The sequence below is a fragment of the Notolabrus celidotus genome, chromosome 23 (assembly GCF_009762535.1).
Source record: "Notolabrus celidotus isolate fNotCel1 chromosome 23, fNotCel1.pri, whole genome shotgun sequence".
In the NCBI taxonomy this organism is placed as follows: Eukaryota; Metazoa; Chordata; class Actinopteri; order Labriformes; family Labridae; genus Notolabrus; species Notolabrus celidotus.
Window position 1 is genome coordinate 22,546,064 of NC_048294.1, and position 25,599 is coordinate 22,571,662.

The 25,599-nt window shown below is 41.8% G+C and overlaps 1 protein-coding gene across 1 annotated transcript in view; it reads right to left on the minus strand.

The window, feature by feature from the left end:
• Positions 1-25,599, minus strand: part of nrxn2b (neurexin 2b) — a 1,139,450-nt gene that overhangs the window by 628,442 nt on the left and 485,409 nt on the right. Inside the window, exon 7 of the mRNA XM_034676291.1 lies at positions 8,765-9,066. Within this exon, the coding sequence (XP_034532182.1) occupies positions 8,765-9,066 (302 nt within the window). The remainder of the gene's footprint in view (positions 1-8,764; positions 9,067-25,599) is intronic.

The window sequence follows — 25,599 nt, forward strand, 5'->3', positions numbered from 1 at the left end:
AATGCATCTCTGTTTAATACAGTACCTTCAAGAATAAAGTTGATATAATAAATATTTTGGCAGCATGATATCATGAGCTGTGCCCAAACTGACAAGATTGAACTTCCCCACCCTTACTGTACCACTAATGTTCCTCACACACAAAGCAATGGATTGACCTTGAGTGAGTGTTATGACAGTCCTGGGTGGACATAATAAGATGTGCACCAGCAGTTTCAGTTTCAATTCAGGCTTTTTTCAATGGAATGGAGATTTAATTTTCCAGTCATCATTGTAAAAACTAATCTCTGCAGGGAATGTAGTCATGTGTAGATTTTCACATGTGTCTGCAGCGCTTCAGGGCTCACAGTGAGATTTAAAAAGACAAAAAAAAAACTACAGTCAGAACATAGAGTACAGTAGATACATGCTGTTTTGATTTAATTATGCATTGTGCATGCATTAATAGGAGGCCCTTAACTGCACGACTGTCAACTCATCCTTCACGTGACCTATTTCCTCCATGTGTTTGTTCTCCTGCAGTGTATCAGATATGCCTCCCGCTCCACAGGAAACCCTGACACCAGGGTTTCCATCTTTGTCTTTGCTCCTCCTTTTCTGCAGTGCGTGTGGACAGATCCCCGAGGAGGGAAAGGGCAAAGATGGTCACTAGTGCTGAAGCCTACAAGATGTCCATGATGGTAGATCATCATGTCAGGGGGGGAGGACGTGAAAGAGGGGTCCCAAGCTGCTCATGCTCGCCAGTGTTTGGAAACCGGCAAGCTTGTGTGTGTGTGCGTATTGTGGGGAAGGCCTGCACCAATGAAAGGTCAAAGCAAGTGTCCTTGCCTGCCTATCAACTGCACACCACAGGGATTATCCAAACTCCTCAAACACACTCAGCTTGCATGTGCACTCCCACCAGATGCCACCAGGGGGAGCTCTGAATCTGTCATCCTTGTCGGGCCTCTAGCAGACCCATTCCTCCCTCTCTTGGCGGCTGAGAGTCCCCATCACCTCACCTAATTCTGTCTGCTTCATTTTATGCCGCACAAAGCTGACAAATTCATAGGTTTGTGGAGAAAGATGGCGACTATACACATACATAAGGAGAGACAGTCGGATGGAGGGAGGGAGGGAGAGCGGGTTGTGCGAGCTCACAGGCTTTACTTATTTTGGAGCTTACTGATGCAGCTGTAGATATGCATGATGTTGCAAGAGCCATTTAGAGGAACAGGCAGACAGTGGATAAGACTTGAAAGACAAGCACTGGGGCTGAACGATAACCGCAGCTGGAAGCCAGAGCTTGTCTTCCAGACTGCAGGCTTCTTGGAAAGCAGGATATGATGTTAGTTTGAATAGGGGGAGACGTGGTAAACAATAAAGGTGTGTTTGAGCAGGTGCAGTGTTTTTGTGTTCAGTTAAAGATTAGATGATGTAAGCGGAAGATTTTAAACCTCAGGGAGCAGGAGGAATGCATTTCTGCTCTTCATTCTTGTTAGCAAGGCGTCGCAGGATCTACTTTACTTTACTACAGTCAAAGAAATACAGAAAAATATTTGTATTTATTGTTTTTTGGACTACTACAGTATTTTTTTTTTATGTTATATATTTGGCCTGTTTTGCCTTTATTGACAGACCAGCTGAAGAGAGACAGGAAACGTGGGGAGTAGAGAGTGGGGGAAGCCCTGCAGCAAATAGTCGACCGGCCGAGAGTCAAACCGGTGACCTGTGCTATGAGAACTATAGCCTCTATATGTGGGGCGCATGGACCGCTAGGCCACTAGCGCGCCTATTCTAGTATTTCTAATGTTATGTAAAAAAAATATCATGGATTGTGATAATAAGGCCAAATGTTGTTGGATTAAAAATGCAAAGTCAGCTGAAAACAATTGTTTTTTTCTTTTGTAAAACTGCATTAAAAAGTTACTTTTGGAGCTTTACATACATAATAAAAATCTGGTGTGCAACAACATAAAAAATATATCTACTTTACCTTCTAAATCAAATGATGTTGGTGTTTGTAGCAAGCATAAGTGCAGTGACATTTGAACTGAGCTCCTGTGAGGAACTTTCAGTGAGTTGGGACTGCTGCTCTCTGTGGACAAAGCAGTGACTCTTCTCTTTGTGTGGCTTATCTAAACCTCTCTGTTAAAGGTGTGCCTGTGGAACAGGCAGAGGAAGTTAAAGTTCTGGGGATCTGTTGTGAGGCAGCAGAATGAAGTGGTCAAAGCAGACTGAGTAAACCGGCAGAGTTACGGCGGAGAGGTCAGTCAGTTATCAACACATGCACTAAGTTTTTACCACAACATTGCATCTCTGAGTTATACAAACATTAGTTCTCTCTCACTTGGATCGCTGCCCAGCAGTGTGGTTTAGTGCAACACATACAGACTTGGAGAAATTACAGTTAGACTAAAATAGAGCAGCTAGACTCTGGACTTTGACAGAAGCGCTCAGATCATAAAAACGCACAGAAGCTTGGGTTCAACTGGTAGAGGAAAGGAGAGCTAGTTATCCATTTAATCATCTACACCTTTCTTTTGGAAACAGTTTTTGTCTAGAATTCTAAAAGGTCTGTTTTAACAACACTTGACCTGCTTCTAGAGGTTGTTTTAGACCTCTACTCAAAAAATACTAATGCAAGGCAGTGTGCTGTTCTGTATAGTTGTTTGAAGATATAGAATGGTCTTCAATTATCTACCAGAAATTCAACCTTTTAGCACTATCTAATGTCATAGTCTCTCTTGATATAATACTTGTTGCATAACACTTATATAAGACTAAAAGTGGAGAACCTCTTGGTCTTTTTAATTATTTTGTTGTTTTTGTTTTTAGTTTGTTATGTCACAGTATGCACCCTATTATGTGGACCAGTGTTGGACAGTAACAACATGCATTTACTTCAGTACTGTACTTAAGTTCATGTTTTGAGTATCTGTACTTTACTTGAATATTATATTTTGGGGTACTTTTACTCCATTTAAAGACAAATATCATCCTTTTGACTCCTCTACATTTCTATCAGTGCTCTAGTTACTCACTACTTTATCTTTGAAGTCAGCTGATGAGTTTTCTTTTCTGAAATCAGATCCCAAAGACTGTAAACTGTTGGTGTCCTTGTGTTTGGTTTGTCTCAGTGGTGTAGTCGTACCTCTGTTGAGCGTAGATCAAACGTTCTTCTGAGCACCACGGCCATATTTTAAACCCACGTTTGAGGTTTTTGAAATAAAGAATGATTGTTTGTATTGTTGTAAATCTCTGATCTGTTTACCACACAAACTTCATCACAGCCTCCAAAACATCAGCATCTAACCTGAGAAAGCATGTGGAGGTCTGGAGCTAACACACTGCTTTGATTCCAGATGAACATTGGAAACTTGTCTGTGCTTGTAGTAACTTAGTTTATATTTCATGGTAGACTTTTTAGATATGAAATCATGTTTTCTAGATAAACAGAACGGAGCAGAATGAACACGCATGCATTCTTTACTGCATTCATGCTTTGTGAAAATATGTTTAGAGATATTTTAAAAAGTACTTTGAATACTTGACTTTAATTCAAGTCATAATCTGACTGAACAACTTTCACTTGTGCTGGATTAAAGTTTGACCAGGAGGATCTATACTGTGACGTAAGTCATGAAGACGTGTGCTTTGTCCACAACTGATGTGAACACATTGTAGTTTAAAGCAGTGTCATATTATGCTGTATTTTATTGATTAAATGGAAATAATGCAGGCACATGAGAGATACTAACATCAGTTTTATTGTGCTCTTCTTGGATTCAGATTTCACCTATTGAGTGTTTTTGTTATGATTTGTGTTTCTAAATTCTTCCTTGGGTTATCAATTCTGTGATTTCTGTGGGATTATAATTTCATGTTTACATGATTGGACCTTAGGAAGAGTCGATGCTACCTTGGCCGTAACAAATGAAATAAATGTGTGTGAAGTGCATCACATATTCTGAATCTTTCCTTTGTAGAGCTAAAGGAGCTTGTTTCTGCAGGGAGCTATTCATCACTTCGTCTGACACCGACCCTCCAGCAGTGATTCCAGGCATTAATAATTACGATGCAGAAACACTCAGTGCTGTTGCTGATGGTCTTGTTAGCTTCTGTTGGTCATAAAGAGGTATTTGTATTAATTTCAGTCTGTTTCATAACCAGGAAGAAAAATCCTCAGAGGAGCTTTAAAGCCCGGGAATAAAATAGTGTTAATTGAACTGTGGTCGTATTTCAGAGGAGCGCTTCATGATAGATTTACAGGGAATGTTTTTTATTGTAAACTGTTTTCATTCACTGTCTCTGTAATCTTATAATTGAGCACTTCTTTTTCATGCCCCGGTCATATCTCTATCTTTGTAACATGAAACATATACACATTCATAGACTGTATCCTCTGTAACTATAATAATATTAACCGTTGCCTTTAGAGGATCTTTTTAATCATTGGTACTGTGCAGCTGACACATTTTACCCAAGGGTCAAATCTGTTTTATGTGATATTGGCTGTTGATGATCATGGTCGAGATCTGAGGCCTATATAAACTGTCAAAACATAATCATATGAAACCAGCATAAAGGCTGATTGTCATGCTTTAAATAGCCTGATAATCAATTAATGTGTATATATATCATACATATCCAGGTTTCCCATACACAGTGTAATGCCCTCTGGTGTTTGGTTTGTATTCCCCATATCAGCACAACTGCACGTGTGAGATAACTGACAGTCTGCGACCTGTGAAGATGCACGTGTGTTCTAAGAGACCTCGAAACATGAAAGTGCTCATTGATCAGCTGGGTATCAGTCCGGGAGTAAACACAGGGTCAGAGGTGGTCAATGTTATCGATACCTCCATCCCAGTGTCTCTCAGTGGGAATGGTCGGGTGGAAATCCAGAGAGCTCTTTAACACTTAGCCCGCATGTTATGTCAATTAGAGTGATCCCCTGAGAGCTCAAGCTGCAGTGTGCGTTGATGGACGTGGTTGGAGCGCCTTGATGTGGGTGGTGGGTTCATGATCAATGCATGGATTGCTCTGCTTTCATTGAACAATGTTTTCAGACAACATCTGGTTATCAATCGATCGTGACTTGAAGGATTTATAGCATTGCTATTCATATTTGTAACTTAAAATACATAATAGAAATATTATATTATTGAAATGGTGAGGTCCCTAGTCTCCTTCCCTCACCTTTCTTCTGTTTCCCTTTCCCTGTGTGTTTGGGTACAAAAGCTATCCTCTGTTAGATTGAATTTATGATTTTGCGTTCCCTTAGTGACTGTTTTAAGGTCTGTTTCAGGGCACCCTTAGTGACTGCTTTAAGGTCTGTTTCAGGGCACCCTTAGTGACTGTTTTAAGGTCTGTCTCAGGGAACCCTTAGTGACTGTTTTAAGGACTGTTTCTGGGCACTTTAGAGACTGTTTTAAGGTCTGTCTCAGGCACCCTTAGTGACTGTTTTAAGGTCTGTCTCAGGGCACCCTTAGTGACTGTTTTAAAGTCTGTCTCAGGCACCCTTAGTGACTGTTTTAAGGTCTGTCTCAGGCACCCTTAGTGACTGTTTTAAGGTCTGTTTCAGGGCACCTTCAGAGACTGTTTTAAGGTCTGTTTCAGGGACCCCTTGGTGACTGTTTTAAGGTCTGTCTCAGGCACCCTTAGTGACTGTTTTAAGGTCTGTCTCAGTCACCCTTAGTGACTTTTCTAAGGTCTGATTCAGGGCACCCTTAGTGACTGTTTCAAGGTCTGTCTCAGAGCACACTTAGAGACTGTTTTAAGGTCTGTCTCAGGCACCCTTAGTGACTGTTTTAAGGTCTGTCTCAGAGCACCCTTAGAGACTGTTTTAAGGTCTGTCTCAGGGAACCCTTGGTGACTGTTTTAAGGACTGTTTCTGGGCACCTTTAGAGACTGTTTTAAGGTCTGTTTCAGGGCACCTTTAGAGACTGTTTTAAGGTCTGTTTCATGGCACCCTTAGTGACTGTTTTAAGGTCTGTCTCAGGCACCCTTAGTGACTGTTTTAAGGTCTGTCTCAGAGCACCCTTAGAGACTGTTTTAAGGTCTGTTTCTGGGCACCCTTAGTGAGTGTTTTAAGGTCTGTCTCAGGGCACCCTTAGTGACTGTTTTAAGGTCTGTCTTTTCTCTATTATTAAACTCAGGTGATGTGAAGTTTGAGAGAAGTCCAAGGCGCTGCAGTGTCCAATCTGTGATTGGTATTCGATAAGGGGGCGTGTCTGTCAGCTAAAAGACTTCCACGAAGTCTGCTCTTGTGTCTCCTCGATTATCGCTCCTCCGATCAGTCTCCTCCATCCTCTCTCCTCCAACAGAGTTAAGAGCTTTGGGACGCCACTTAAAATGGCGGGTCAGAAACTTCATCCGGTTCGGCGGAGGAGAGAGGAGACTAAGTTGAGAAGTTTGGGATGCACCCTTTGTCTTGTGTTTTTTGCAAACCTTTTTTCCCCTTGAAAAAAACTAACTTTGTCTCTCCCTGTGCCCATGATCTCCAAGCAACTTTTCGAGAACCAAACACCCAGCTCCAGAACCACAGCCAGCCATCCATAACGCACCCTGGAAACCTGAACTCTACCTGCAAGATCTCTCATTAAAACCCTGTTTTCAAGACTTCATCCTTGCCTCCATTTTTGTGTCTGTACTGTGGGTCCTAACCTGGATTCGTTACAACAGAAATGTCAGAATTAAAAGTGAGAGCAGCAGGTAAAAGTCCCTCAGTTCAGTGCATGTGTGTATGTTCATGTTATACTTCCATGCATTTGATCCTGTGGTATGTGTGTTTGCTAAAGCTTTAAATCTTTAAAATACTGCAGGCTTCTATAAATCCACACAGCTCGTCTCACTCAGCTGATCCTGTAGCGCTCTACAGCAGAGCATATGTAAGGAAATCACATCCAGTACGTGTGTGCTTTAGTTTCTTAGCGTGTGCATATGTGTATGTGTGATAATTTGCCTTCATCCTTTGAACGAGTACATCATATGCTATTAAAACATCAGCTTCATGAGTCATGGACTGTCCCTATATCCAGGCTACCACTAAAATGCACAGTAACAATGCTGAAGTGTGAAAGAAATTGCAGTCTGCTTGGCATGCTAATCTCTCCCTATAATTTAAAAGCACTTAGTTCACATTAAGAGTCACTTTTTTTTATCTCCTTTCTCCTGCATCTACAAGTTCAAGAGTTTGTACTATCGTCTGTGTTTTTTCTCTCTTTAACTTTCTTGGAAGGATTCTGCAGACGCTCACAAACAAGCCTGATGTACCATCTTCGTGTTAATGCATTCACATCAGGCTTGTTTGCATTTGGGACTGCTTACAATGCCCATTATTAGGTTGGACAAGCCATTCATTCCAATTACAATTACCCCAAAAAAATGTGGAGAAGTAAGCACGGCAAGTGTAAAGTGGAATTGATCGTATCTCACTGCTGGTATCTGCAGCTGCCAATTGATGACCAGGCGCATCTTGAGAGTCCAGCATCCGAGGAGTGTACTTTATGTGCAGGTGCTTTTGCATTTGTGTGTGTGTATGAAAGCTCTGCATGCACAGACACACACAGACACACACACACACGAGTTGCTAGTGCTCCTTTGTTTTCCATTAAGTACGATTACAGGTTTGTAAAGATGTGTTGGGCAATTTGTTGAGAAAGGGTTTAAGTGCATTGTCACCTTTGATAAATTAGGGTGCATTGCATTTGTGTGGGCGAGTACATTATGTGCATACATACTGAGGGGAGCACTTTCGTAGCTTGCACATTAATAACGGTGCAAAAGAATGTCCTTGGGGCAACCTTATATGTGTAGAGGCCTCTGTTTTCTATGATACATGTGAACTGTAAATGCTGGTATGTGGCATGTTTTACCTACTATTTATGAGTGAATGATTTTTATTTTTTATTCATTTATTTTATTTCTCTTTTATGCATCTTTATGTATTTTTTTGACATTTTTTTAATGTGGTTTATGTGTTTTTATTATGATTTTTCTTGTATTTTGTTTCATTTTTTATAGTGTTTTATGTTCTGTGTACTTTAATTTATTTTACCTCACTTGTCTCATCACTATCAACGCTCCCTCTCTCTCTTATTCTCCTCTATCCCTCTTTCCAACCCCAACTCGATCGAGGCAGATGTCTGCCTAACATGAGTCTGGTCCTGCTGGAGGTTTCTGCCTGTTTAAAGGAAGTTTGGCCTTTACCCCTGTAACTAGCTAAATACTGCAAGGTGCAATGCTCATGGTGGATTAAGGTGGGGTCAGACTGAGTCTTATCCTGTCTTCGTGTTGGGTCTCTGTTCATAATTTAACATAGACTGGTCTAGACCTGCTCTGTTTGTAAAAGTGTCTTGAGATAACGTCTGTCATGATCTGGCACTGTACAAATAAAGATTGATTGATTGATTGACTGTGCAGCACTTTGGTAAACTAAAATGCTACATCTATAAAGTGACTTGGGATTAGATTGGATCCCTGAATATGACGGTGAGGAGGATGTTTGGTCATCAGAAATAAAACCATTAAGGAAAAAGAGGTAAAATCAGCTCCAGCCTCCAGTTCATGCTCAACCTAGAAAGGAGAAACTCTTGTTAAGGTGACAGCAAGCAAGAAGAAAGAAAGAAGAAAGGAAGAAGAGGGAATCATTCCAGCGTGCCCTGTATGAAAACTAAAAAAGGAAAGGTAAAGATTTATTCAAGCAGCAGAGACAGAGTGGGTGGCAGACAGAGGTGCCACTCCCACTGCCGTGGCCCTGGAGTTCACTGGCAGTGTTTACCTGGCGCAGGTTGCGGGTGACGCGCACATCATGCCAGGCGTTGTCGTTGAACTTGCCGTTGACGGGCTCCACGAGGGCCTCGAACGCCCCCGAGCCCAGGTTGATGACCAGCCAAACGGCGCCGCTCTTCAGGGAGAGGTTGACGTAGTCCGCCGACTTGCCGGTGTGCAGCATGAGGCCGTTGCGTTGCAGCGTGCGGAAGGAGAGCGTGATCTCGTCTGTGCTGCTCTGGATGGGGGTCAGGGAAAGGTCGTAGCAGAAGAACTCGTTGCCTTTGAAGGTGGCGACTGACTCTTCCTTACCTGGAGGAAGAAAGGAAGGAAAAGAAAGGTGAGATTACATATATATATATACATATATTGCATCAATGCAGTAATGCACCAACCTTATGTTACAGATTAGTATTGAGGAAAAAACATTCAAAGTGACTCTTTCGAGGTGCATTTACACCAAGAGTTCTGAGGTCTTTTAGCCCCCAGGACTACTTTCTCCTGAGCTAAGAGGTTCCTGTTCCCCCATTGATGTCTGCGTTTCAACCACGGACTGAAGTCCCGTGTAGATTGTGCAAATCAGGCCAGTGACATATGGAGAAAAAAAAAGTAAATGCACTACACCACCAGACCAGTAGAGGGCAGTAAAACAAAGATGACTGCCATTCATCACAGATGACACCATAGAAGCAGACGGACAGGCAGGTATCATTATGAGCAACACAACAGTTAGCCTGTTAGCATGAAGAGACTCAGCTGGCACTGTTTTAGATGGTGCTATATTTCATCACAGATGGATTCACTGAATCAACACGTGAGAGGAGATAAGCGCGAGTAGCAAAGACGTTTCAATACGGCTTTAAAATCCTTTTGAACTCAAAAAGCCGTGGCACAGATCGGCCGGTGTTCTGGTTTAAACAGCGACCCTGTTAACTGGAGACTCTCAGCCGGATGCATCCCTCATAAACGTCTTAAGACGATCATTAAATATCTGATGAGGATATTTTGAAATCTTAATAAAAACTAAAACTAGTTTGCATTCCCAGGAACTCCCTCTGTGTTTCAACAGCTGTGTAAACTCCACAAACACTGACACGTTCAGCTGAAGGTCTCCAGTTTACAGGGTCACTTTTAAAACCGTAACACCGGGAGAGAAGCATTCACAGTGGGCTGAGAGAAGACTACTGTTACAAGCTGCTAAATCAAGAGAATCACAGCTTCTTCTTTTGAAAAGTACACACACATACAAAAAGTCCCAGGACCTTTTAAAAGTACAACCACCCTAGCAGGGGCTTTTTAGGGGGGAGATTATCTACCACTGGACTAAATTTAGACCCTGGGTCGATAAACGCTTTAGGACTCTCTTATTTGACCAGCATGCTGACTCTTTTTTTAGTAAACACACTCAAACTCCAGCTGAGGTTGTAAGTTTCTCCATGTTCACCTTTGGTCTCAGTTTAACCTGCCGATGCACAAAAATGGTTTTGTAACATCTGACCCAGTTCAGAGGTCAATCACGGGCCAATATGCAACCCACACATGATGTGGTGACCTGAAGCCTCCAGCGCACATGTACTCCGAACAGACCTCCCAGTTAAGTCTTCAACTTTCTTACCTTACAGTTAAATCTCTTACAAATACATTTATGAATTCATAAAGTGTATTCTAGACTTTTTAATAAAGGGAGATATGCTTTTAAGAATTCAAAGTAGTCATTCGCTTTTTCAGTGGGAGAACAATATAAGACCCAAATTATAAGTGAAATTATTATTCAAGGCAGAGTATTTCTAAATCTTTTACAAAACGCCCGGAGAGAAACTTTATTAAAAAGCATTAAAAAGACAGATTTGAGAGTCTTCAAGCCCAGAGTACAGTTTTGGAGAAGATTACCTCCCAACACTGCTACAGCTCAGCGCCACCAAGAGAGAGACCACGAACACTGAGGTAATGCTCCATCACTTCACTGTGCACAGATCTCTTGGGTCAAGCATGCTGAGATAAAACCGATTAGTTGTGGTTATTGATTACAGGATAACAACATTGGTCATTGCTCTCAGCACAAGACGTGGAATCTTCATGGAGGCTTTGCTTCGTGTTGAATAATAAAGAGCAATGAGAGGGAGCTGTGTAGAGCTGCTTCTATGAGAGCAAGCCGCAAGGTTAGAATTAGACCAAAGAAGGTTTTTGAGTTTCGACGAGGAGGAGACAGAAGAGAAAATAAGAGGAGAATCATGGATGCCAACAGCAGTCAAAGTAGATTAAAAGAGCAAGTCAAACAGAAAGAGAGAAGAAGAGAAATATTGACAACTCTACTAATGCCTGTCAGTCCTTCTGCAGCACACGGCCTGCTTCCACCACAGCGAGCCTTGTTCACACACTACCAGTCAAAACAGGCAGTTTGTACAATGGACACATGTCAAACAGCAGCCTAACAGCAGCAGGGGAGGACACGGTGTGCATCTGTCAGGAAGTGAACAAACACCTGCTGCAGCTGTCACAACAGAAAGTACCACTGCAACAACTCTGGAGACAGAGACGCGTCAATCACACGAGTCAAACTGTGGAGCCAGAGATCAGGGAGATCCAGATCAACATGTAGGGATTGTTTTTAGTTTAAATGTCAATGTTAAAAGTCACGTTGGAGGATGTTTTGCCACTCAGGCTGACTGAGCCCGGGAATTCTACCAGATCCACGTCCAGTCTGCTGCGGTCCAGCTCTGGGCTCTTTTTTTCTGGGCTCGAGGTTTTCCCTCGGTAATTACTGAATCAAAGATTTTTCCTCCTCCTCTCCTCATCCATGTTGTCTTTCTGGTCCTCTGAAAACCTCTGACCTGTTGACTCCAGGCCTGGCTCTGCTCATCATGACGGTTTGTTGTTGTAGTTAAGTGAAATACGATCTGGTGATAACACAGAGTGTTTTATTCTGAAAATTAACCGGATGTTTTCATTTTGTTTTGGTGAAACCTGACTTCCTGTCCCGCTCCATCTGCTCTGTTGAGGATGATGCATCGTGCTCCAGCATCCGGCAAAAATAGAAGTCTTGTGTATCTGATCCGGAGGACTCCGACCTACCGGATCAGAGACGCAGCCGGAACGCAACGGAGCGGATCCAGTGGAAGTTAACACATTGATTAGAATAGAAACCTATCAGATCCGGTGCCGTGACGGATCAGAGAAAGACAGGGCACGTATTAGGTGGAATTTGGCCGCAAAGGTCGTGTCCTGGTGGGGAAGTGACTGGATCATTTTTTGAGCATTTCTTAACTTTAACCCTCCTAAAGATTCACACATGTATCAGCTATCTCTGAAAATAACTTCATATTAAACAGTATGCAGAGTTATTGCTCTGTGCAGCTGAGCCTATGTTGTTTCTGTTCCTTCCACTGCTATAAACTAATTTGTAGTGACATGTCTTTTTACATTTAAGTTCCCAATGAAAACACAAAACCTAAAACCTCTGATCTAAAAGTGAAAATTCCCATATAGCTACAAAGAGCAGGGAGAATAACTCTTTCCTGCACAACAGTTTTCTGAATCAACTAGTTCCCCAACACAAACTGTGATCTGAAGTGACACTCCACTTCCTGTGTTCCTTTGCCCCCCCTCACCTCTGTCTCCCTGGGGGGACCAGATTGAAGAATCAGCCTCAGGTAATGAGGTTTAGGCCTGAAACAGGGAAGAGAAAGGAGGAGGGGAAAACCCGCCAACAGGCCCCTGTATGGGTGGATCATCGAATCTAGTTTATCCCGAAGTTCCATTTCAGCAGAATCACTCCAAGACATCACTGCATTTCCCCGGGGAGAGAGAGGATCGGCTGGCCAGAGGGGGAGAGGAGGGGAGAGGAGGGGAGGGGAGGGGGGGGGGCTGGTCCGTTGGCAGACAGATTGAAAGCCAAATCTCATGAGCAAGCGAGTTCGCTACAGGAGCAATCGTAGGTGAGGGGAGAAGAGTGGTGATGGATAACAGAGTGTCCGTTTGATTTCTGCACGCTTTGTACCAAGATATGAGCATGGACAGGTCAGTGTGTGGGAGCCTTTATGAAACACAGTGTATTAAAGTGTTTCATTAACACCAAGGGAAGAAAAAGCTGCTGCATGGAAGTTATTTAAAAAAGGAAAAATCTATGGCAAAAGGCAGACCGGTGCTGTATTAAGCTACTTACTGACTGTTGCACGTCTTGAACATTAAAGGCGATGATAGAGCTCTTTTTCAGACAAACACAGCCACATAATAACCGAGCGTGCACTCACATGAAAGAAAACATTTTGTGTGTTGGGAAAAAAAAAAACAAGGAAGTGAGGGACAAATGGCATCCAGACACAGACGGCTACTTAAAAGAGCATTTTGGCTGGGATTGAAATTTAAAGCAATCTCAACTGAAGTGTGAATTGTCATCGGAAAAAAAAAAAAAGGCATCAAAGAAGAGAGGGAAAGAGATGGAGGGGAAAAAATGACATAGAGGAAAAAAGCAAATCCCCCAAGAGCAGCCTCCAGGCGGTGCCTGCGATGCTGATGTAGGGAGAACAAAAGCATACCAAATGGACCACAGCAACCATTTTCAATTATGTATTAAGTTGGACTCCCTCCCAAACTACGGGCTGTTAACGGTAAGCAACAAACAGCTTGTGATTGCCTCCATGAGCGAGATGGAGCCACATGCAACAGAAAGAGACACAAGCTGCAAACACAAAAAACTGGCCTTTGTTTATGCCTGTTTAATGAATAGAAGGCTGAGAGGAGGAGATAAAGCTGGAGAGGATCAAGGAGTGGCCGGAGAGGTTTGGGAGGAGGAGGAGGAGGAGGAGGGGGTAGTCACTGTTGCATCTGTCAGCACGGTCACAATAACACTTCCCCTTGATATGTTATTTTAAAATGAAGACGATCAAATTATTTTGTTCTTTACTCGAGAGCCAAAGTAAAACAATTCTGACAAACCAATAACGCACGGTGTCATCCCTAAATTCATATTGTTCCCTGTCACTATGTGAGCTTAGTTTGAGAGTCAAATTCCAGAGCTGTGAAATGAAGCCAAATGAGAAGTGGGAAAACGGCAAGTCCTCAAGTGACCATTTGAAGCTGGCTCCTAAAGTGAGTTGATCCCCATATGACCCCATATTAAACCTATTAGATTCTACTTTGCAATAGAAATACTTTATATTTGATTTAAAAAATATATATTATTTTCTTTAGTATCAAGGTTTTAAACTAGCAGTTAAAAACTAGCTGTCTGTAATCTGTCACCTGAGCTTGATCCAGTCACTGACCTTAACCATCATGATGTTTGTTTTTGGTGTTGATACCTTTAAAAACTACATATATTTACAGCGCTAGTGGCCTAGAAGTCTAAGAGCCACACATACAGAGGCTATAGTCCTTGTCGCAGAGGTCACCGGCTCGACTCCAGGTCGCGACCATGTCCTGCATGTCTCCCCCCTCTCTCTCTACTCCCCACATTTCCTGTCTCCTTTCAGCTGTCCTATCATAAAGGCACAAAAACCCCAAAATATAAATTTAAATATTAACCTTATATTTGCAATATGTGTAGTTGTGAAGTTAATTGAATCAACAATCAAATCAAAAAGACTAATGTCAAATCTTTTGAAGGGGAAAGTAAAAGTAGAATATTTAGAAGCAGGTATCCTTGTCTGGACTTATCATACCTTGCTTGTCAGCTTGTTCCCATACATTCTTAAAACCTGCTAGCAACCCAATGCATGTGAGTGCATGAATATTTTTTTACTCTAAGGTTGTTCAAATTTGAACATTTCTATACATCTATCCATCTATTCATCTCTCCATCTATCCATATATTCGTCTATCCATCTAAACGTCTATCCATCTATTCATCTATCCATCTATCCATCTATCCATCTATCATCTATCCATCTATCCATCTATCCATCTATCATCTATCCATCTATCCATCTATCATCTATCCATCTATCCATCTATCCATCTATCCTTCTATTCATCTATCCATCTATCCATCTATCCATCTATCCTTCTATTCATCTATCCATCTATACATCTATTCATCTATCCATCTATCCATCTATCCATCTATTCATCTATCCATCTATCCTTCTATTCATCTATCCATCTATACATCTATAAATCTATCCATCTATCCATCTATCATCTATTCATCTATCCATCTATCCATCTATTCATCTATCCATCTATCCATCTATTCATCTATCCATCTATCCATCTATTTATCTATCCATCTATTCATCTATCCATATATCCATCTATTCATATATACATCTATTCATCTATCCATCTATTTATCTATCCATCTATTCATCTATCCATCTATCCATCTATCAATGATAGCAAAAAGAACCTCATGATTGGGAAACACTGTTTTTTAAAAACACCAGGCTTTGATTTACTCCTGTTTTATTAAAGTGTCACTAATCACATCATCTCTGTCTCAATCAAACATGGCAACACCCACCCAACCAAATCTCCCCACTCAAAGCCTCATGGACCTGAATCAAGTGTTTCCAGTGTGTGAGTGTATTGTGATGTCCCACTTTCATACCCACGTTGCTATGGATTAATATGAATGGAAATTCAGACTTAAGTAGATTGCTCAAATATTCTGCATCAACACTGAAATATAGGACGAAAGTTTAATGGTGTATCGTGTTTCCAGGCGATGTCAAGATAGTGTGTCCCATTCCTCATTTATATACCATCTCCCACACTTACACTGCATGCCTGATGCCATTAAAGTCAATGAGGGTGTATTGATTTGTCTTTTGGGAGGAGATGAGGATTGAGCTCATGTTTATAAATCAAAAACAAGATGGTGACGGATCCAAAGTCAGTTCTGAGGCTTCAAAACTTCAGTCAACAAACCAATAAGTAATCTCATGTAGGCTATGTCATCTTTTTACATACATGGCTGGGTCATGTAATGTTTTTGCTCCCAGGAGAACTTAATTATTCACACTGTGGCCCTAGAGAAGCCAGTTTCCAAGGGGGGAATGTAACAGATCACCTCAGCCTCAGCTTTCACGACACAAAGCGAATAAGAAGAACAAGTCTTTTCTTTCTCTCCTTCCCTGAGAACACTCCAGCTCTGTTGAAGATGTGATTGTTCCCATACATCTGTTTCATCTACTGTACACCTCATCCCCTTCGCTCCCACGGCGGCCCTGCTGTGATTACATGTGCATACACTCATGAAGACACTTTTCACTCAGATCAAATCTCTTCCATAAAACCCAGGAGCCGCCGCTGTAGCCAGAGGTAAGACGAGACACATGAGCATGCAGCAGAGACTTAAGTGCTGTCAAGGTCTCAATTAACCTCACAGACAGCCCTGACTACATTACAGAAATGACTCATTTGAAATTTAGCCACCCGTAATAGCGTCTTTATTATTAATTAAATGTTGAGTTCCTCGGGTGTTTGATTTCATCGGTTTTGTAGACACACCTTTAGCTCTGGGTATTTTTAGGGGTCAAAAACGATACTCCCAGCATCCTAGCAGAGAAATAGAGCCAGCAATTGCTTTATGACTAAGCAGTAATGAGGGAGGCTGGTGTGTTTATCATCCGCCCACATGTATCTATCCTGCTTTCGTGACATTTCATGGTGTGCTCTACGAGGCTGCTTCTCCAACGTGTCAGGATGAGGAGTTCAGTGGCCTCAAAATGTAAGGATAAAAGTAAGAGTGACAAAAAGATGAATACAGCACCATCCATTCTGCTGATGTTGTGTGAGAGTTTGCATGCTTGGAGAGAAGAAAGTGGCATCTAAGCGGCACCAAAGGCACTTTTATATTTTTTAGATACTTTAAATAAACTCCCTAACGAACCAATAGCTGGAAGAAAAACTAAATAACATTTCAACGAAACAACCCCAAAAAAAATCATCACGCCTTGTTTCAAAGCTGGGGTTGGTAGTCAGATTTAGATCCACTTTTTGTTATACTGGTTAAAATGGTCTTTCTGTCCCAGTGGCAATCAATACATAATGGGCCTGATCTACTAAGATCCCAAATAACGAGCGCTAATTTGCGTGTGCAAATAATACTTTTGCACGTGTTATTTCTGGGCGTGTTGCGGGTGATCTACTAAGACTGCGTGCGCAAATGATAACGAGTGCAAAAGTGGTGCGGACCGCCCTATTTTAATGAGGATTTTGCGTGTGCTATCGGCTGTCACCATGGAGAGTTTGAGAGAGCAGAGTGGTCTTAAGCGATAAATGCAGTTTGAAGACATGGAGTTGGAGGTCTTTGTGGAGGAGGGAAATAAACACATCGGTGAACTCCAGCAGAGACATCTCAGTGTTAGAAACGCGATTTGGGAGGCCATCTGTGAAAAGGTGAATGCTGTGAAAAAACAGAAGATCTGCCGATGAAATAAACGCATCTACTCTACTCCGAACGCAATCAGTGTTTTGATGGAGTTTAGAGAGCGATTTGATGAGGCTTAGTCTGCCACTCTTGCTCTAGAAAAGTTAGGCGTCACTTGGATGAAGACAGTCGCCTCACTGTCCCAGGGAGCAACTTTCGGGTGAACGTTTTCATATCATCATCCAGCAACTGTCCCAAAGATTCACCAGCTTAAATGGTACTGGGAACATGTTTGAGTCAATTCACCCCAACACACTGCTGCAAGCACGAGATGAGGAGTTACGCAGAGCTGCCTGGCGCAGCTTAGTGAGCACTCATTCTCCAAGTTAAAATTAACTAAAAACCCCTTGATGAGCACGATGGGACAGAATAGACTGAGTGGACATGTCATGTTATCTATTGAGAATGACAGATCACAGAAAATGGACATACAGTGCATCGTGGACAAGTCCGCGGAGCTTAAGGCTCGTCCAAACAGTGGTGAGTAGGCCGAGTACTTCATATTGATTTTGTGTTTGTATGTGAACATGTGGGCCGCTGTGCCAATTTTACAAAACTTTATATCTGTTGATACAGTGACCTACTGTGCTCTCATTATATGAAAAAGTTAAAGTGGGTGTCAGAATGATGCGGTCGCTATCCGTGGTGCTGAACTGCTTTGAATTTGTGTTGTTTTATTATTATTATTTTGTTCTCTTGGTTTGATTGACTAAAACATTTAGTAATGCTTGTAAGCCCAGCTGTTGTGGGCATGTTGTAAAGCGATGTTATGATGAGCTTTACAGTGACCGCAGCCAAGTGTGCGTAACGCTGTGCCAGTTTGCACCTGCCTTTCAAACGTGCTAAATATAGACGCAAATACAGCACACACTATCTGCTTCAGGTTTGATAGATCACATTGCGTGTGCTAAATGCATCTCCTCCTCCCAGTATTTTGCGCGTTCTGATGATCTACATGTATTCTGCATATTCATGAAGGCAAACACGCTAAATGATTTGCGAGTGCTATTTTGCTCATTTGACAGACGCAATCCTCGGTGCTCCTGGTTAGTACGTTAGCTTTGCGCGCGCTATCAAGTTTGCACGTGTTTTTATACACGCAAACCTTTAGTAGATCGGGCCCAATGTGTTCTTAAAAAAGAGGTAAAAAAAGCCGCTATCTACAGCCGGAGTAAACCTGGGAAAACACCAACCAATCCCTGCCATCAGGAGCTAAATGATGAAACCAATCATATCCTGTCCTGCCGTTCTGCCCGCCTCCTGCAGAGCGTACATTTCATGTTTGTTTGTGTTTTTAACTTTCACTATGAGAATGTTTTGGTGTTTTCTTACCGCTGAGTGAGACATGAGTTGACGTAGTGCAAAACACAAACGATGTGCTGAGGACCGGTTTTGAATCAGTCACGATGTCAGAGAGACCGCACTGCCCTCAAGTGTTTTGTCAGAGAATTGCTGCACGTCACTGACACATCGACACACAAGTATGTAGTGCTCATGTCCGCTTCAGCCCCTGCTGTGTAGGGGCGACGCAGAAGTATAAATCAGCCTTTAGACTCATCATGGGATCAAACTTTGCTATATGAACATCATGCTGTTTTAAAAGTAACAGGTAACTATTTATATGGACCCATTATCTGACTCCATCACCTATCATTGTCTGACTGTGATATCTGCCTCTGGGAATGTACGCCAACTTCTCTGTAATTCCTCTTCTGACATTTATTTGGTCTTTTTAACTGTCACTGACTTTAATTTTGTTTTCTACCCTTTCATATTATTGTATTGTTCTTCCTGTATTGATTTCATATCATTTTTAGTTTTTCAATTTAGCCTTTTATTATTGTTTTAGTCTTTCATTTTTGACTCGGTCTTCTACTTTTATCTACAGCTGTTATTTTCTGTCTGCTTGTTCCTTTGTGAAGCACTTTGGGCTGAATGCTTAAATGTATAAAACGTGCTATATTAATAAAGTAGAGATGTGTTGGTGAAGCCAGTAGGAAGTGTTGAACATTTTAAAGTCAAGACTTATTTTTCTGTGTGGTTTTTGCGCATAATGTCGTTCTTTGTGTGTCACTTCCTCTGGAGCAGAGCTCGTTCATCTGTATCAGCCTGGTTTCACTTCAATAGTAGATGGAATGTTAACAAGGAGACTTCAAACGTGGCATTATTCACTCTTTATTTCAGCAGCACATAAAACAAGAAACCAAAAATGTGTTTCTTTTGATTTGGTGCAAATTAACAAGTCTTAGTGATCTGAAATGATATCATCATGATTCAGATTAGTGAAAAGCAAAAATGAAAGCTTTGTCAGCGCTTGTTTTATGAAGGTTAGATCGATCATTTATATAAGCACATTCTTGTTATTGTTAAACCTTTTATCTTCAGTTAGGGTCAGCTCATCTTTCAACCAGATATATTTTTTATAGAGATAAATAAATCGTGGTCAGATCCCTGCAGATGGGAGCAGGGATGTCACTACAGCAGATTGTGTTCTGCCTGCTTTTGCTCTCCACACAGACTGCTATCCCTGCACCCTACACCAAAGCCAGCAGATGGATAATTGGTCAATGTTACTTTGACTACTACATACTACAAACAGAATCCAAGAAACCTCCCATCCTGCAAATCCAAACCACCAAAAGTACAGATTCTGCATTTTTATTTTGATACTGCAAACAGAGATTAACATGGACTGTAAGCTCATTCTGAAATGTTAACACAGATACTAAATCAAGAGAGAGGTTTGTGAATGTCTGCTCAACTTAAATAAAACTACACTTCATGTTGCCCATTTGAAAGATTGCAGGCTGCAGGCACGTGCAACCAAGAACTAGGGATGGGCAATGAATATCGAATATGCGTTCACTTTGTAAGAGTTACTTTGTATTTTTGCTCATTTTAAAAGTACAATTTTTCATCATTTTTCATCATTTTTACCAGTGCCTGGTTGTAATACAATATTCCCTCCAGACGGTGGCTATAGAGCGTATTAAAGCTGTTTGCTAACCGCATTAGCAAACAGAAGAAGAAGAATGCTAACTGTATTAAATAGAAAAAGAAGAAGAAAAGCGACAGTTGCAGCAATTTTCTCCATTTCTGAATCTCACACTACTACACACGTGTTTCTAGAGACTGAGCATGGCTGTAACATGTAAACGCGCGCCACGCTGCATCACAGAAACACTGACATAAAGATCTAGACAGACGCTGTTCTGTGTGCTTGTGTGTGTTTGTGTGTGTGTCTAATAGATGCCAATCATTATATAAGTATTTTAGCTTGAGATTCCCATCCCTACCAAGAACCAAGCCATTACACTGGCCATCCATTTTGGATTTAGTAGCCTCATCCTCCACCACCACTTCGGTGGCAATCACACTGACAACACCAAAGGACTTTCCAACAGTCATTATGTCAAGAAGCTAAACAACCCCTGGCCTTCATTGTTCCTGATTAGCGCTCCATTTCTATGAGAGAGCTTGCGGGGGAGATGCGATGGGGGAATTGGAGTCCTATCCCGAGTGAAATCGATGCCATTGACTATAACAAATCAAACCCACACACCAACAGCAGCCCGTAGCACCAATGAGCCTGCTATAGCTCCATGTGTGAGCTAAACGCAGGTACAAGCGTCAGAATGTGTGAATAAGTATCACATATAGCTTTCTTGCAACAGAGATGCATCGTGGGAATTAAAGCAGGTGCCCCAGCTCTAAAAAAAACAACATCACTAATGGTGCTAAAACACTATTAAGAGTAAAAGACAATGTGTGTTTGTGAGTGCCGCTCTGAAAGTGGCATTTCCGACTAGACTTTGGTGGATATTACTGTAATAAAAGTGCAGTGTGGCATGTGTTATTAAATTGGATTCAGCTCAGACTGAGGGAGAAAGAGAGAGAGAGAGCAGGTTTAATAAGATGAGCTGCATGAATGGCTCCATCCAAACTTGTGTGGTGCATTAGTCAACGCATAATGAACCTTAACTTTCTGCTTTTTGGCCGATTGGATTACATATTGGGAGTAATTAGGTAGTTTTAGGGGGAATTACAAAAGAGAGAAGGGGATAAGACGAGATGAGTAAGTGTGTTCGTGTGCACGTAAAGAGATTCCAAATCTAGATGACCACATGCTGGCAAATCCTCTCGTCACATCACATTACCTCTCTGTTCTTACACACACTCACACACACACACACACCCACATGTGCATGTACAGTCACCCTCTATTAGCTTCCGCCGAGTGCCATCCACCCTGCAGAGAGAGTATCCGACAGCTTTGGAGAAATGATTCAACACTGAGATGAGAGAGAGCAGTGGGAAATGTACGGGGCATATAAAAGCTTTGATGCCGCTTCATGAATCAAACAGGCCCGCTGCGTCCACAGACAGCGGCGAGCATCCCGTGTTCACTTTCAGGCTCAGTCAAAGGCCTGTGAACTTCTGGGGGAAAATCTTTGCTTATTAAACGTAAAGGATGGAGTTTAAGAGTGTGCACATGCTGGCAGAACAATAAGAAATACTAATATGTAGGTACATGTATGAACACAGCAACTCAGCACCTTTCAAATGGTACACACAACATGGTGTTTGAAGTGTACCACAAACCAATGGAGCGAACAAAGAGAGAGCTAGAAACGGTAAAAGGAGGTACAGAAGCGAGAAATAAAGAAGACAACTGCTAGAGCAACACAGAGAGCCAGAGGAAGAGTTCCTGTGTCACAGGGGGGCGGGGTGGGGTGCAGAGAATCTGCTGAAGCGGGATGATTGATTGATTGCTCACATCTCTGTGGCCCCCCTCCCTGCTTTATGTTTCACTCCTCATGGATTTTACCTTGTTTGTCTCCCTCACACATAAATCCAAAGTGTCAGCTGTCCTTAACTGAAACATATGTGGTATTCTAAGCTTAGAGAAAAGACAGTGATGTACTCCCTCTGCAAAGACCGCTTTCTTTTTTAACCTATTTCTTTGTAATCTGGTAGAGTCAAGTCAACTTTATTTATATAGAACAAAACAGCCAAAGTTGATCAAAAGGTGAATGCTGAATAAGCGCTAGTTCAATAATGTTGCTGAAACATGTTTTAAGTGAAACTCCAACTTGTTTCAAGGCTCTACCTGTTCAAAAACGATGATCTAGATCAGGGCTGTTCAAATTCAAAGTTAGAGAAACGTTCCTCTAGGTTAATAGCATCATTGTGTTTAACTTATATTATTCACTCATATGATTATTGTATTTTGAACATAGACTCAAATAATGGACGTAGTCTCTGTGACGTCACCCATCTGTTCCATGGCTCATCAGTGGGAGCCATATTGGTAATGTTGAACTCAACCAAACTTTGTATGAGGTAAAGAGGCGGGGTTTGAGCCTCCTAGCCAACAGCTATGTGTTCCCGCCTGCCAGTCAAGTCAGTCATGTCCTTATTTGGGCAAAACTGGTAATCTTAATATCTTCTGAACCGTTGCATTAGAAAAAAATTCACCCACACACAGACACACAGACACACAAACACACATACATACACAAACATAAAAGGACTCACTGATCACCGCATAAAACTGGGACCTCCTCTGCCACCCCTACCTGTCTTACATAACAGCTGGTTCATCATCCTCAATCAGTGCATCATCATTGTGTGCATCACATGAGGGGGGGCTTCCTCCCTTGGGTCTGGTGGCCCCCCCCAAAATGTATGCACCTGAAACTGGCCTGGCTCTGCAATTTCGCAAGTCCCCTCCCAAGGGTCTGGGGGCTGCCTTTGCAGAGCCGGGCCTGGCCAATACAAGTCTGCTGGTACCTACAGCTCCTCCCTCAACCATGCCCTCTCATCATCCGCAGTGGCACACTACAAGCTTTCTAGAGTCCACTTATAAATACCCTGTAAATACCCATCAAACTACAACATGCACATAAACATCAACACTCATATAACTGCAAACACACATTCATAATCCCCCTTCTAAAACCTCTCATTTTTCTCTTCTAGTCTTTATCTTCTCTTTCTATGGTGTTTTTTTTTTGTACTGTGGTCTATACTTGATGGCTTTGTTTGGTTGTTGCTCTCAAGTTCTATGGTTTGTTTTTCTTTTGTGTTCTGTTTGATGTCTAGCACTTTTGTGTCTGTTGCATATATTAAATAAAAAATAAAAATAAAAAAAATAATTCACCCAGTACAGTGTTTGCTGATAGAGAAATTAACGACGTAGACCCAAGCCGTTTTTTGAACCAGGCTGTAAACATGTTTATTTCTGCTGCAAAGTCTGTCTTCTTTGAATGGGTTTGTATGTGGTTTCTGGTGTTTCTGCATCCAGCCTCTAGTGGACACTCAATGAACTGCAGCTCATAACACTTCCACAGGGGCTTCATATTTTGAGACCGGAGGTTGCTGCTTTATTTTGAAGCAGCCTAGTAGTTATGTTCTCTGTATACAGCCAACAACTGAATTTAAAATCCAATACAACAAAGAGAAGTAATTTAAATTTGAGGGCCCATTCTAAACCATTAACTTGCGTAAAAAATGAAAAGATTGAATTTGCTGTAATAAGTCCAGCCCGGTTAATACTTTCACAAGCTATAAGTATCATCAGGCGTCTTAACACCCCAAAGTTATTCATAGAGTTATTCTATGATTGGCAGAACAGAGCGGTTTCTTCAGACAGTAAAGTCTGGATATATTGAAAAGTCCTCCATGACTGATCCGAATGTAAAAGTAAGGCGTGTTGGACAGAAAGGATACAGCATATGAACAGGAGTTCAATATTCATATAAACTATGTTATTGATGTGTAAAATAAGTGAATAGTGGCTGCAATCTGACTTCTTTTCAGTGCTTTGACCTGTGACATCATCTCATTAGCTATATTGGTAGTTTGTGAATATGCTTATGGATCTCTGCCACCAGTCTCTGGCAGAACCACTGACATAAGACTGAAGTGGGCGACCATTGTTCTCACTTCCTCTCCACCCTCCTTCCTCCCCACAGCTGCTCTCATTACTGTACGTATCGATCCATGGACTGATTGCACTCCTGTAATGAAGGAGCTATAATTTACTGTCTGCCCACCTCATTTGCTGGGGGCCAAAGTTCTTTGTTGTGATGGCCATTCCTCCCCTACTCACAAGGTGCTTGTTGAGCTATGGTGAATATGCTTTCAGGCCATTCAGAGTGATGGTTTTTGTTTTGGGGGATGATGCTAATGTGAGGTTCCTAGTCTTCTTCCATCCATTTTCTTCTGTTTCCCCTTCCCTGTGAGTTTGTCTTGTTAGTCTGCTCACCTGGAGATGGGGGTGGACTCAACTCACCTGCTGCTCATCTACAGTCAAGCCACCAACTCTGTCTGCAGTACTGAAACCTGGCTCAGTCTTCCACTCATCGCCAGATTGTCCGTTTACCAAGCATGGTTCTCAGTGTTTTTTTAACTCCTTTTTTCCCTTGAAACAAACTACCCTTGTCTCTCCCTGTGACCAGATCTCCAAACAACTTTTCAAGAACCAAACGTCCAGCTCCAGAACAACAGCCAGCCACTCGCCATCCATAACGCACCCTGGAAACCGGATTTCAACCTGCTGTTATCTCATTAAAACCCTGTTTTCGGGCATAGAATTGGTATACTGGTTAAGTTGCGCGCCCATGTAGCGGGCGGCTTGGGTTTGAATCCAGACTGCGGCTCCTTACCTGCATGTCATTCCCCCACTCTCTCCCAGTTTCCTACACTATCCACTGTCCTATCCTTTATAAAATAAAGGTGTAAAAGCCCAGAAATATAACTTTAATAAAAAACCAACAACAACCCCTATTTTCATCCTTGCCTCCATTGTGTCTGTACTATGAGTCCTAACCTGGATTCGTTACAACTATTTCCTTTATTTATTTTTACTTCTTTTTACTTATTGAAATGTCTTTCTTGATTGTACTTATGTCTGGGTTGCTGTAACAACTGAATTTCCCCCCCGGGGGATCAATTAAGTAATATCTTATCTTATCTTATTTGAACCAGGAAACCAACAAACTTACCTTCACTAATTCAAAGTTGAAGGGTCAAACAGTTTATTCAGCTAACTGTGTGACGGTATGTTTGGGTTGCAATAACTCCTCTGGATAGATAATAGAAAATATGGATCAAAATCCCGTTCAATGTGTGAAAACGCAAACAAAACATAAACACATTGCCTAAACTGAGCTCCGTTCCAAAGCATTAGTGGATGCATCAGTGTGTGCTGTGAAACAGTAGGTGGGAAATGAATGCAATTTGAACTGGTGACTGCACACAACTCTAGTATGCCTGACAGGTGCCCCAGTGGGTCAAGGATAAATGGAGCAAGGGGGAGTAGCTTAGAGGGGTAGTGAGTAAGCAAGCTGCCAAAGAGAAAATGGTGAATTAAATCCTCAGCTTGATAAGCTACTCCTAACAATATAAAATGTTGAATATCTGTATTAGTGGATTGATTTCTTCTTAAAGCGAGGTCGCTTAAATGATGT